Source organism: Ursus arctos, unplaced genomic scaffold (assembly GCF_023065955.2).
Source record: "Ursus arctos isolate Adak ecotype North America unplaced genomic scaffold, UrsArc2.0 scaffold_5, whole genome shotgun sequence".
Taxonomy (NCBI): domain Eukaryota; kingdom Metazoa; phylum Chordata; class Mammalia; order Carnivora; family Ursidae; genus Ursus; species Ursus arctos.
The window spans coordinates 63,210,546-63,224,726 of NW_026623067.1; the positions used below are offsets into that span (position 1 = coordinate 63,210,546).

The window sequence follows — 14,181 nt, forward strand, 5'->3', positions numbered from 1 at the left end:
TCTTAAAGAACTTAAAGTTGTTTTTGTAAAGTATTTCTATATTGTACTCCTCATAAGAAAAAATAGAAAATCATACTTTGAGGGGATCCTTTTTAATTATCAAACTTCACAAGATGCAATTTTTTTTGCATATTTAACATAGATTAATCCATTTTCCAGAAACAAATGCCATATTGGACCCTCAATTATATTCTTAGGGATTCTTTTATCTGATAAATAAGGGAAGGGTAGGATAAGTGTTGGAGTTGGAAGGTCCCAAACCTTGGTCTTTCTATTCTTAATGAAATGGTGGGCAAAGCTAAATATGGCTGAAAAAAGATATATCAACTATTTCCCAGACGCATTTGTCTCTTTCATACAAGCTGAATGGTCATACATTTTTAGTGTTCCTTGAGAAAAAGAAAACTGTACCTGTGCAGACCTACTATAATTGTAAAGAAATTTTTAAAAAACAGAGTGTAAGGTTAGTACATACTAAAGACTGAACAATTTACCTTCAGACATGCTGATAAAAAATTGTCTTACTTGAATATAACTTTACTGTTAATAGCTACATCTCCTATATAGCAATAACAGTATGTTTTCATAGAGTATTAGTTTTTCATGAAAGAGCATCTACTGGCTTCTCTTGGATAATTGTAAAATTTTCTCCCAAATCATACAAGTGAACATGCAGTAAACAAAAATTATTTAATGATAGCAGAAAACAACACAAGATTGCATCTCAAGAAATAAAAAATCCTTACTGAGGTGCTAACAGTGAACATAATTTTGATGTTTTTTGCTTGCTTACACTTTCTTATTTTTCATATTACTTCATTTATTCAATAAGTATGTATTGAACGCCTACTTTATACTAAGAAACTATTTGAACAGTGAAAAAAATACATAAATCCGTATCTTGGCGTTTTCATTCTGCTTGGGCGAGACATAGAATAAACAACATACAAAATAAGCAAATTGTTAGAATATAAGTGCTGTGGAGAAAAAAGGAGAAGGGGAAATAGGGATTGTGGTGCTGAGGGTCAAGGCAAGTTTCAGTATTCTGTGAGAAAATTAGAATGGGACTTAGCATTATATAACAAATACAATAAAAAGGAAAATTAAAAAAATAGTTAACACAATTATGTTTTTCTTCTTGTAGCTGGAACAGTCAAATGATTTCAGTTCGTGAAGCCAAAGCCATTCCCAGGCCTGATGGTATTGAATGGAGAAATAAATACATCTGTGTAGAAGGTAGATTTTCCCATAACTACTTATTTACCACCCGGTTATCACCATGGTACTAAGAGAATTACTTGAATAATTCCAGTTTGTATTTCAGTTAAAAGTAATACATTTATGTTCTGGCTTACAAGTCTTTAGTTGTAAAATTTTCTTCTTTTTTTTCTTCCATTTTTTTATTTAAATTCCAGTTAAAATACAGTGTAATATTAGTTTCAGGTGTGTAGAAGTCAGTGATTCAGCACTTCCATACAACACCTGGTGCTCATCAGAAGTGCCCTCCTTAATCCCCATCACCTATTTCACCCATCCTTCCACCCACCTCCCCTCTGGTGACCATCAGTTTGTTCTCTGTAGTTAGCAGTCTGTTTCTTGGTTGGCCTCTCTGTTTTTTTCCTCTCTGTGTTCGTTTATTTTGTTTCTTAATTTCCACATAGGAGTAAAATCATACGGTATTTGTGTCTCTCTGACTAACTCCACTTAGCATAATACTCTCTAGCTCCATCCACATTGTTGCAAATAGCAAGATTTCATTTTTTTTATGGCTGAGTATTTTCATTAAATTTTTAAAAATAATTCTTTAGCTGTAAAAAAATAATAAATATGAATTTAGGCATTTAATCTTCTTGTTCATAATATTTGAGCAGTCTTTACATATCCCTCCTTGTAGTTGATTGAACCTCAATTTCATGACTTAAGGTTGAAGAAAATACTATCTTTATGTGATGATTCTTACATTGAGATAAAATGATTTCTTTTAAAATTAAAATATTGATACTTAATGCACAAGCTAGATTTTTATGAATAGAAATTTATTTTACTTTAAAAATTAAATGCCCTGAAGATAATCTGTTCTCTAAAATTAATGTACGTGTAGTTGATTATTTCTTTGAGTTGGAGGGAGATTGACTTCAAGAAGCAAAACTTTTCGCAAGTTGGTACAACCACTCTGGAAAACAGTGTGGAGGTCCCTTAAAAAGTTAAAAATTGAGCTACCCTATGATTCAGCCATTGCACTACTGGGTGTTTACCCCAAAGATACAGACATAGTAAAGAGAAGGGCCATATGCACCCCAATGTTCATAGCAGCAATGTCCACAATAGCTAAATCGTAGAAGGAGCCGAGATGCCCTTCAACAGATGACTGGATTAAGAAGTTGTGGTCCATATATACAATGGAATATTACTCAGCTATGAAAAAGAACGAGTTCTCAACATTTGCTACAACATGGATGGCACTGGAGGAGATAATGCTAAGTGAAATAAGTCAAGCAGAGAAAGACAACTATCATATGATTTCTCTCATCTATGGAACATAAGAACTAGGATGATCGGTAGGGGAAGAAAGGGATAAAGAAAGGGGGGGTAATCAGAAGGGGGAATGAAACATGAGAGACTATGGACTATGAGAAACAAACTGAGGGCCTCAGAGGGGAGGGAGGTGGGGGAATGGGATAGACGGGTGATGGGTAGTAAGGAGGGCACGTATTGCATGGTGCACTGGGTGTTATACACAACTAATGAATCATCGAGCCTTACATCGGAAACCGGGGATGTACTGTATGGTGACTAACATAATATAATAAAAAATCATTAAAAAAAAAAAAGAAGCAAAACTTTTCTCAAAGATGCTAAATTGAAGACTTTTGTAAACTTTGAGGTTAAAAAAGAATAAAGTGTAAAGTTCAGTGTTTGTAGGAAAACATCAAATTTAGAATATTTTAATCTTGGATTATATGCAACATTTTAAGAGCTTGTGAATATGAAATTGAATTTCCTGCTTTGGTGGTTGGTTAAATTGCACAGTGGGTGTATATTATTTATTTACTTGTGTTCTTTTGAATATTAAATACTTGTGCTGTGTGTGATGTGATCCAATAGCTTGGCATATGGCATTATGCTATTAAAAAACACAGGCATATCTTAGTTTATTGTGGGTTCAGTTCCAGACCACTGTAATAAAGCAAATAATGCAATAAAGTGAGTCAAATGAATTTTTTTGGTTTCCCAGTGCATGTGAAAGTTATGTTTACCCTATGTTGTAGTCTGTTAAATACACAATAGCATTATATCTAAAAGAATAAAGTATTTATCTTAATTTAAGAAGACTGTTGCTAAAAAATGCTACCCATCATCTACGCTACCCATCATCTGTGTTTTCAACAAGTTGTAATCTTTTGGCTGATGGAGGGTCTTGCCTTGATGTTGATGGCTGCTGACTGATCAGGGTGATGGTGCTGAAGGTTGAGGTGGCTCTGGCAATTTCTTAAAATGTGACAGCAGTGAAGTCTGCTGCATCGATTCTTCCTTTCACAAATGATTTCTCTGTAGCATGTGAGAGCATTTTACCCATAGAACATCTTTCAAAATTGGAGTCAATTCTCTCAAACCCTGCCCCTCCTTTATCAACTAAGTTTATGTAATATTTTTAGTCCTTTGAATCCTTTGTTGTCTTTTCAGTATTGTCACCAGGAGTAGATTCTGTCTCAGGAAACCACTTTTTTTGCTCATCTACAAGAAGCAGGTCCTATCCACTCAAGGTTTATCATGAGATGGTAGCAATTCAGCCACATCTTCAAGTTTCACTTCTAATTCTAGTTCTCTTGCTGTTTCCACCACCTCTGCAGTTACTTCTCCACTGATGTCTTGAACCCCTCAAAGTCATCCATTAGGGTTGGAATCAGCTTCTTCCAAAGTCCTGTTAATGCTGATGTTTTGACCTCTTCCAGTGAATCACAAATGTCCTTAATGGCATCTAGAATGGTGAATCCTTTCTAGAAGGTTTTCAGTGGCCTTTGCCCAGATCCATAAGGAAATCACTACCTATGGCAGTTATAGCCTTACAAAATATATTTCTTAAGTAATGAGACTTGAAAGTTGCTCCTTGATCCTTGGGCTGCAGAATGGATATTGTGTTAGCAGGCATGAAAACAATAATCTCATTGTATATCTCCATCAGGGCTCTTGGATGACCAAGTATATTGTCAAGGAGCAGTCATATTTTGAAAGGAATTTTTTTTTCTGAATAGTAGGTCTTAAAAGTGGGCTTAAAATAATATATTGTAAACAGATGTGCTCTGTCATCCAGGCTTTGTTGTTCCATTTATGGAGCACAGGCATAGTAGATACAGCATAATTCTTAAGGGCCCTAGGATTTTCAGAATGGTAAATGAATTTGACTTCAACTTAAAGTCATCAGCTGCATTCGCCCCTAATAAGAGAGTGATCTTGTCCTTTGAAACTTTGAAGCCAGGCCTTGACTTCTCTCTAGTTATGAAAATCCTGGATGGCATCTTTTTCTAATATAAGACTGTTTCATTTACATGGAAAATCTGTTGGCTAATGTAGCCACCTTCGGGAATTATCTTAGCTAGATCTTCTGAGTAAATTTCTACAGCTTCTACATCAGCACTTGCTGCTTCGCCTTGTACTTTCATGTTATGGAGATGACTTCTCTCCTTAAGCCTCATAAACCAACCTCTGCTAGCTTCAGACTTCTCTTCTGCAGCTTCCTCACCTCTCTCAGCCTTCATAGAATTGAAGAGAGTTAGGGCCTTACTCTAAATAGGTTTTGGCTTAAGGGAGTGTTGTGTCCACTTGGTCTTCTGTCCAGACCACTGAAACTTTTCCTTTGCATGTACAACTTGGCTAACTTGTCCAAGAGGCCTAGCTTTTGGTCTGTCTTGGTGTTCAACATGCCTTCTTCACCAAGCTTAATCATTTCTAGCTTTTGATTTAAAGTGAAAGATATGCAGCTCTTCCTTTTACTTCACTTGGATATGTCAAGGCTATTGTGGGGTTATTAATTGGCCTAATTTCAATATTGATGTGTCTCAGGGAAAATAGCGAGGCCTGAGGAGAGGGAGGTGGGGCAGTGGCCACTGGGTGGAGCAGTCAGAACACATACAACGTTTCTCAAGTTTGCCATCCTGTGTGGGTGTGGTCCTGGTGCCCACGAACAATTACAATAATCACAGCGTCAAAGCCGGCTTATCACAGATCACTGTAACAGATACAGTAATGATGAAAAGTTTGAAATATTATGAGAATTACCAAAATATGATAGAGACAACAAAGTGAGCAAATGCTGTTGTAAAAATGGCACCGCTAGACTTGCTCAACACAGGGTTGCCATAGACAATTTGTAAAATGCATAGTATCTGTGAAGTTCAATAAAGTGAAGTGTAGTAAAAGAGTGTGCCTATACTGTGACAATAAAGTCCTTTTGAAAATAGCCTTCTTAAGCAATCAAAAAATGTATATACAAAAGGAGTTTTTTAAAATTATGGGTCTGCTTAGATTATGTGATAAATCTAGAGTTAACCTCTTCATCAGATTTCCTATTCTTCCACACTTTTTCCAGGTCTTTCCCCTAAATTGCATTTCTTCCTTCTAGCAACTTCATTTTCTTTCTCTCTCGTCAGATTCTCTTTCAGCTTTAGAGCATACATAGCTCTTCTCATCCTTGAAAAATACTCTTGATTCTACTGGCTCTTGTAAGTCCTTTTTTTCCCCTCTTTCACCATGCCGAAATTCCTTTTTTTATTTTTTAAGTAGGCTCCACGCCCAACGTGGAGCCCAGTGTAGGGCTTGAACTCACGACCCTGAGATCAAGACCTGAGCTGAGATCAAGAATCAGGTGCTTAACTGACAGAGCCACCTAGGCGCCCCCAGTGCCAAGATTCTTAAACTCTAGTAATTTTTACCTACTCTTGGCATTATTTCAGCTATCTCATCTCGTTTTAATGCCTTTAGTTATCTTTCTTTTCTCACTAGCATCCTCAGTTTCTTTGTCTTCTCATACAGGTTCCTTATGTCTATATATGGACTCTTCTCTCCTACCTTGTGGGTGAAGGGTTAGTGGGGTGAGGGTGAAGACGTGGAAGGTAGTGTTGGAGACACACACATAAAAAACTTTTCCTTTGTTTTTTTCCTGTCTTCTGTACTTGCTCTCCTGTTTCTCTCTCTCCTTCACTGTCAAATTTCTCCTACAAGTTACTGTACTCATTGTATCTTTTTCTAAACCACCTACTCACACCATAACTCTGCACTGTTTTCTATCCTCATGAGTATTAAACCTCTGCTTACAAAAGTAGTGACCTTTCTCCTGCTGGACAAATCCGAGATCTTTCAAATTAAAATTAAATTTAAAATTACCTTTCTGTGGTATTTGACATTGACCACCTTTTTTGTGTATAGTGTTTTATTCTTTTTGATAATTCTTTTTTTTTTTTTAAAGATTTTATTTATTTATTTGACAGAGATAGAGACAGCCAGCAAGAGAGGGAACACAAGCAGGGGGAGTGGGAGAGGAAGAAGCAGGCTCATAGCGGAGGAGCCTGATGTGGGGCTCGATCCCATAACGCCAGGATCACGCCCTGAGCCGAAGGCAGACACCCAACCGCTGTGCCACCCAGGCGCCCCTGATAATTCTTTTTTCTTTAACTTATTTTTGTTTCCCTTAGGGTAGGGATAGGTCCTTGACCCTCTGTGATTCTAAAGAAGTCTTACTCTTGTGATTTAGACTTGACATACCTATGCTGATGACTTTGTTTTTAGTTACCCTCTCACTCGAATTCTATCTACCTTATTAAACAGTTCATAATAAAACTATTTTTATATGCCTATATCTAATAAGAGATTAGGCTTCACAATATGCAATTGCTATTTTGGTTAAAAACTGTCATCAAATATTGGCAGTTTCATATAGTTCAATCTAATATAAAAACTTAAGTTCTAATTTTAATAATTTCTTGTTTATATGTATGTTTAATATTGCAGAACCTTTTGATGGAACAAATACAGCCAGAGCTGTGCATGAGAAGCAGAAATTTGACATGATCAAGGATCAATTTTTAAAGGTAAATAATGTATCAGATTAACTCTAGAAACGTTAGTGGAACAGTATGCGTTGAAAATGAAAAAATATATGTAATACGACAGAATAGCCCTGATTCCTGTTTTATGAAGTCATTAATGTGGCATAATAGGGAATTTATTACCTGATAGACAGACATACTTTTCTTCAGAGAAATCTGTTTTCATTCGCATGGCTTTTACTTTGATGGAAGTAAGCATTTCCTTAGTGAGCCAATTAAGCTCTCAGATTGAGTGAGTAAAACCTAACAGACTCATTTCTCCTTAAAATTTAAAGGAACTTAGTGTAGCTTTAGAAGAAAGCTGATGTTTGTTCCATGATTTTTCTTCTGCATACCCCACCGTAACAGTGAACTTGAGCACCTTTTTATCTTTGTTTATATTTTGAGAAATTAAAAAAATCAGTGTGTTTGTATACACATGCATTTTGTATATATAAACTTCAGCCGCATGTGTATAAACTGTTTTTTATTATTTAGCTCTTTAGTTCACAGTATGAATTGATTCATCAGTGATTTTGTTAGGTGTGGTTTCTTTCTTCAAGGAGTTCCACAGTACAGTGTAGAAACACATTGATGGAAATATATACTATGAGACATATAGGAGAGAATGCTTCATTGAAAAAAAAGATCAGCAAACTGTGAAGGTCATTTCAGAGGAATACTTTCTCATTAGACATACAGTGGACTTTATTTTGATGATAATTAAAAATGCAAGTGTATCATATTACAAGCTGTCCTTCCACATTAGGCCCTCTCAGTTTGCCAGCCAGATTAGAAAATTTTAAATTAATGGAATTCTGCAGGGCAAAACAAATATCCAAGAGGGAATATTTTTGTCTGTCAGAACAAATTGAGAACTCAAAAATAGCATTGCTACATTGTTGATGCATGAGCTCTGATTATGATGGGTGAACTTTCATTTAGGATTGATTAGCTATAAAACCAATACTTTCAGTTAGTTGAACAGCTGAAGTGAGAATAAACTGTAAGGATATGTAGTTTCCAAGTAGTGAACCAGATTTTTAGCCTCTGAGTAAGAATTTCAGTTTTTTTCTTTTTTTTGTTGCAAGTTATATTTACTCTTCTTTTTCAAAACTGTATAAAGTGGTTTATTAGAGATTTACTCTATAATATTATTTTTGATTGAAAAGCTTACTAGATGCAATAATCTTCTCACACCCTCTGAAACCCAAAGGTTTTGTCTTAATTACCTTGCTGTTATAGATGAAATTGTTTCAATCTGTGAATAAATGTGAATATTGTCGATTGTATTTTTTTGTACCACCTCCATGTCCATTTCTCTTTTTAATGAATTGGAATCACACAGGTATAGGGCTTTTAAATAACCTTTTCTGATGGCAGAAGCAATACTTTTACTATGTTAAAACTTGGGAGATAAAAAAACACAAAGAAAAAAATTACCCCAATTTTACCACCTAGAGAGAACCACTATTAATATCCTAGTAACTTTCCTTTCAGTCTTTTGTTCCACTTATATTTTGTGTTTTAAGAATGATTTTTCTTTCTCTCCCAGTCATGGCACAGATTGAAAAACAAAAGAGATTTGAACAGTATACTACCTTTAAGAGCTGCTATCCTGAAAAGATAACTGGCCTCTCTTTCTTAATAAAATCTTCTGAGAAATAAAGAACAATAGTTAACATCATAATGCATTTTGTTTACCTCCATCATGGTTTCTTTTTAATTGTTCTTGTTTTCATGTTTTATTTTTAAGAGGACATACTTATATAAAGATTGCATATTTTATTATGACATTTCCTAATAAAACCCTTTGATTTAAAGATGTATTTTTGAAAATGTTTACATTGATTAGTAATATTATGGCATGAATTTTCAGGAGATCAGATAAAATATTTTTGGGGGAATTATCTGAACAAATAAAAGGTTTTGATATAACTTCAATTAATTATACCACATGCTAATACTGAAGAGATGTGTGGAATTTTGGAAAGGGACTGATTCATACATACTTAATGTATAACGTACAGTAGATAGTTTGTTGCCTGTCTATTCTAGTAAAGTGAAGATTCAAGCCAGTTATTCAGTTACTTGAAGCAAAATGAAATCTGTTATTTCACTGAAATCACTGCAGAGGCATGAAATACTGGACAGTTGCCTTAAGTCTTCACTTGACTCACCAGGATAGACTGAGGCTTTGGGTATGTCTATATTAGCATTTCATTAGTACCTCACGTGCTTTGATGTACTCTTGAGATTGCTTTAAATTTTTTGTTGAAAACAGTACATTTTGCACTGTAGTAATATGAGCACTAATTCTGTATTGTTCAGCAGTTAGTAAATTGTTTTAAAGAATTCGTTCATTGTAGACATTTTGAAAAGATTATAAGTCCCCTGTGCTTTATGATAGTTCAGTGCATTGTGCACTTTTACTTTATTTCATGTTTTCTTGCTTTTATTTTCCCTGTGACATGAAACAGCAGAAACTGAAAGATCAAAGTTGAGATTATATCCTATTGATAGTATCAGATTTTTTTCTGTATACAATTATAGGATTGTAATCTAAACTGGAATTTTTAGGCAGTAAGCCACTATAAAATGTTTTGGGTAAGACATAAAATTATTATAAATAAAAGATAATGTTTGTAAAGATAACTTTTTTTAGTATTTTTTTCCACATGAAGTAGTGGTGGCTGCTAAAAAAAAAAAAAGCTGCAGTGTTTATTAAGGTTGTATTTGGTTTATGTAAATATTTGTAAATTGGTCAGTGCCTGTACATTTAAATATGAAAAGTAATCTTGAAAACAATTTTAACTTTTTCAGAAAGACTGTGTACAACTTCTTTTAGACCTGCTGTAGCACAGTTTGTACCTCTAATGTATTTGGGGTTTTTGCAGACCAATTCAAATGCTAAGACTTTTGCTTTTCTTTGACTTGTAAAGGTGCATATTTTCATTTTCTTCTTTAAGTTTAAATTTTTGTACGATGTCAAATGGAATAAAGTTTATATATGGAAATTGTTGGTGTGTCTTTTTTTTTTTTTTCTGTGCTAGTCTTTACTTTTGCAATGAGATGGAGGCTGTAGTTACCTAGAACTGAACTGAATCGAACTTTTATGCTTGATAATATAGATTATACAGAGAATCTCAGAATTGAGTTCATTCTTGGTTAAGTCAGCTAACCACATCGATACCCTGTTTCTTAGGCATTAGTAGGAATGAAGCTTTCCACGTAGGTGAATTTTTTTAGTTTACTTATGTTTAACACTTTTGAGGAAATTGAGCTTTACACATCCAATTCTTTTTCTTGGAAATTTTCCTAAAATACACACTGTGCAACTCTTCTTTATCATAATGTATTGAGTATAATTTATATTCTAGTGATGACTCCGATAATCATTAAAAACAATAAAAAACAGTCCTAGTACTCTGTGGTAATACTGTGTAGCTCTCAGGGATGTGGAAGTGTGTAGGACGTTCTGCCCCTACAGTATTGGGGCATTTCCTAAGAAAGCCCTAGCGTTCATTTACCATGGTATGGACTCTTTTATTGCCACTGTTTTCTCAGCGCTCAGTGCCACGCTGCCCCCTGCCCCCGCACCATCTTACTGCTGCTACTTTTTATCTATCTTGCCATAACACATAAAGAAGTTAATGTTAATAAATTTATACCCATTTCTAAATCAATAAACTGAAGCCTAAGATTATGTACCTTGTGATAGACAAATACGTCAGATAAGTGGGCTGTTAATATATGAGGGAATTTTTTAGACTTTTAAATTATTTTCAGTTTGAATTATTTATTTGTGTGATGAATAGTACATTCTTTTATTTTCTATTTGTATTGATATGGCCATTTCTATATATTTGCATGCATTGTTAGGAAGGTAGTGTTAGAAAATTAAAACTGTGTAATCTGTACTGCAGTTCTAAATTTTGGATTGGTTTGAACCAGAATCTTTGCAAATGAATCTTGACTTTATTTTATTTTATTTTTTTTTAAAGATTTTATTTATTTATTTGAGAGATAGAGACAGCCAGCGAGAGAGGGAACACAAGCAGGGGGAGTGGGAGAGGAAGAAGCAGGCTCATAGCAGAAGAGCCTGATGTGGGGCTCGATCCCAAAACGCCGGGATCACGCCCTGAGCCGAAGGCAGACGCTTAACCGCTGTGCCACCCAGGCGCCCCCTGAATCTTGACTTTAATTAGTGTTCCCAATAAATTTTGAGTTAGATGGAGGGAATATACAGCAACTACCTGTAGTTTTGATTAGTGTTCACCAGATTCCCACAACTATGATTGAATTCCTTTTATCCTAGGTGAGCAGTCATTTGGGATTATTGGTTGGATAAGCCTAGCTCATGTTAAGATAATAACTTGCTGAACCTGGTTTAAAGAACCCTGGAAGACTGCACTCCTCTGTCTTCCCTTCCCATACACACTAGCTGATACTTCTGTACTGTATCTGAACTATCTGTAGTTCTTTGCTCACCGACTTAATGCACACATACAAGCTAGTGTAACTGGTGAATATTACCTAACTTATGTTCATCATATTTAACAGTTCTGTGAATAGAATTTGCTGTAATTAAAAATAAATGTTAGCTATTCTAGCCATTAAATCATCTTCATGAAAAGAAGACTGTTATAAAAGATCTCTCTGTCGTATGTACTGAGCAGGTCTGATTTTCTTCAGGCAACATTCATTAAGTGTCTACTCTGTGCTAAGTCCTTTGCTTGCTTCTGGGCTTGTAAGAGATCAGGATGGTGTGGAAAAAGATGAGTAACAAATTTATAGAGTGTACTGAGGGAAAGAGACACAAGCATAATTTGAATATAGAATAATGGTACCTGAAAGGGGTATTGAACTTAACCTGGGCATTTCAGAGAAAGGTGGTGATCTTGAATGGGGAGTCACCAGGTAAATAAAGGTTGGAAAAACCTTTCAGGCAGAAGGAACTGTATAAATAAAGGCACAGTGGTGTGACTTGATAAATGTTGGGAATCCTGACTTGTAAAGAAGAAACCAGACAAATGTGGGCTATTGTTATCCAGTGTTCATCTTCCTGAGGAGCTTGGGCTTTAGTCCTTGAGCATTGGAAAGCTATTGAGGGGTTTTAAGCACGGGCATGCTATGATCCAACCCAAGATCTGGGGCCTTTGGATTGAGTTTCAGACAGAACTTAGACTTGGGCCAATGTGAGGAAAATTATTTCTCTTGAAGGTTTTTAGGGGAGATAAAAATGCCCTGGCTGAACAATCTACAGGCCACTGAGGAAGATAATACACAATTAATTGATTTGCAAACACAAAAGGAGCCAATAATGAATGAACAATGGTTGAAAACTGGGCCCTTAAAAATGGCAGACCTAGCTTTGTTTCCCATTGGGTCACTTGCACTAGGCAGGAGACCTTGAGCCAGCCAGCTTCCCAAGCTCTTCTGAACCTAAGATTTCTGATTTAGAGAACCAGCATTGCAGTTCCACAGCAGAATTGTGAAGGGGTAATGAAAGTGAGACCCTTAGCCGAGTGCCTGAATTAGTAGGCGCTCTGCTCGGTAAGTAGTTACTTGGTTGGAATGAATGGTTCATCAAGTAGTTGGGCACCAAACACACAGCCTACCAAAGCCACACTGGAGGGAAGAGAGGCGGGGCTGGGTGCTTTTTCTCCTTTCAACTCCGCGGTGCGGCTGGAGCCTGCCCCGCTTTGGAGTGGTGATCAAGAGCTGGCCGCAGGGCCGCCAGGGATCTGCTTAACCTGGGGCGGGGAGGGCTGGGGGGAAGTTGGCAGACGCGGGGGAAGAGGAGAACTCGCTGAGCCCAGAAGCTCGGTGGCGAAACTTTGACGCCTTCTATTTAAAGTCTAGGGGCTAGCCCGCCCCCGGGGCCGGGAACCCGAGCCGCCCGCCGGGGCAGGGAAGGGCCGGGCCGGGGCCAGAGACGCAGTCAGAGGGAGAACACCAGGCGCGCGCGGACGGCTCCGGCTCCAGCTCCGGTTCCGGCTCCGGCCCGGCAGAGGCACGATGGCGAGCAGCGACAGCACCTACGCCGCCGAGAGTCCCCTCGGCTCCGACGGGGACGAGGAGGCCACCCGAAGGCTGGAGAGCGACGAGGAGTCGGGGAGCGAGGAGGACGAGACGGCCGCGGAGTCGGAGGAGGAGCCGGACGCCAGGTAGCGTGCGCCCCTCTCCTCAGGCCACAGCCCGAACGCCCGCCCCGCCGCGGGCCTGGAAATGCGGCCTCGAGGGCAGGTGCTTCGCGCGGGGACTCCGCACGCTTCCCTTTTCTTTTTCAGCGCTAGCCTGCGTTTCCGCCGAGCTAAGCACTTTCTCTCAGGGGGTGCTGCCTTGGTAAGGAACTTGAAGGTGACGGTGCTTACTGTCAGCTGGAGTGACAGGCCCGCCTGCAGCAGCAAAGTTCATTACCGCCCCCCTTTCCTCCTCCTCCCCCCCCCCCTCCGCCGAGCAACTAGTGACTTGCTGCTCTTGTTTAGTCCTGGGGATTTACTTAGGGGCCTGCCTAACTGCAGAAATGTGCTGAAACGCTTACATCTGGCGCAAGGCACAGGAACAATCTTGAAAGCCTGAGCTAGAAGAGAAGGGGATGTGAAATGGGGGTGGAGACTGAGAAGGCTGCTCTAGAGCCTTCAAAGGACTGACTGGAGGTCTCTTGGAACCTAGCCTAGGACTAGGTCGCTGTAAAAGGACTTTAATTTGCTATAAAGCCTCGTAAATTATGTGGAGGAAAACATGAGTTTCAATCTTAAAATCCTGCTTTTTCCCCCCCATGGTTCCAAATATCAACGTTTCAATGAATGTGATTACAATTAGGCAATACTGTATAAAAATATGGGTCTCCTTCCACTTCCATCTCCCAGCCTTCACGTCTGCCCTAAAATGAGAATAGTAGGACTCATCTCATATTTGGACTTGTTACTACTTTCACACGTTCTCTTTGGGGTATGGGTTTTTTGTTCATTTTTGTTTTTCTGTCAGTCAGTGATGTCCTTTCCTACATCTACTACTATCGGTAGAATGGCTTTGTAGGTGATGGATGGATGTGCGACATTTCAGAATGTCCTTCTTAACGTTCTGTCCAACC

General features: G+C 37.8%; 2 protein-coding genes across 7 annotated transcripts in view; both read left to right on the forward strand.

Annotated features, from left to right (window-relative positions):
* TENT2 (terminal nucleotidyltransferase 2) overlaps nucleotides 1–10,099 on the forward strand; it is a 68,549-nt gene extending 58,450 nt beyond the window's left edge. For all 6 annotated transcript variants that reach the window (XM_057307257.1, XM_057307258.1, XM_026498728.4 and 3 more), the window contains 3 exons: nucleotides 1,145–1,236; nucleotides 7,006–7,085; nucleotides 8,638–10,099. In XM_057307257.1, the coding sequence (XP_057163240.1) occupies nucleotides 1,145–1,236; nucleotides 7,006–7,085; nucleotides 8,638–8,712 (247 nt within the window). In that variant the 3' untranslated portion in view covers nucleotides 8,713–10,099. The remainder of the gene's footprint in view (nucleotides 1–1,144; nucleotides 1,237–7,005; nucleotides 7,086–8,637) is intronic.
* Nucleotides 10,100–12,962: 2,863 nt separating this feature from the next.
* The window catches only part of CMYA5 (cardiomyopathy associated 5), an 87,605-nt gene continuing 86,386 nt past the window's right edge, over nucleotides 12,963–14,181 (forward strand). The window contains exon 1 of the mRNA XM_044384092.3: nucleotides 12,963–13,252. Within this exon, the coding sequence (XP_044240027.3) occupies nucleotides 13,104–13,252 (149 nt within the window). The 5' untranslated portion in view covers nucleotides 12,963–13,103. The remainder of the gene's footprint in view (nucleotides 13,253–14,181) is intronic.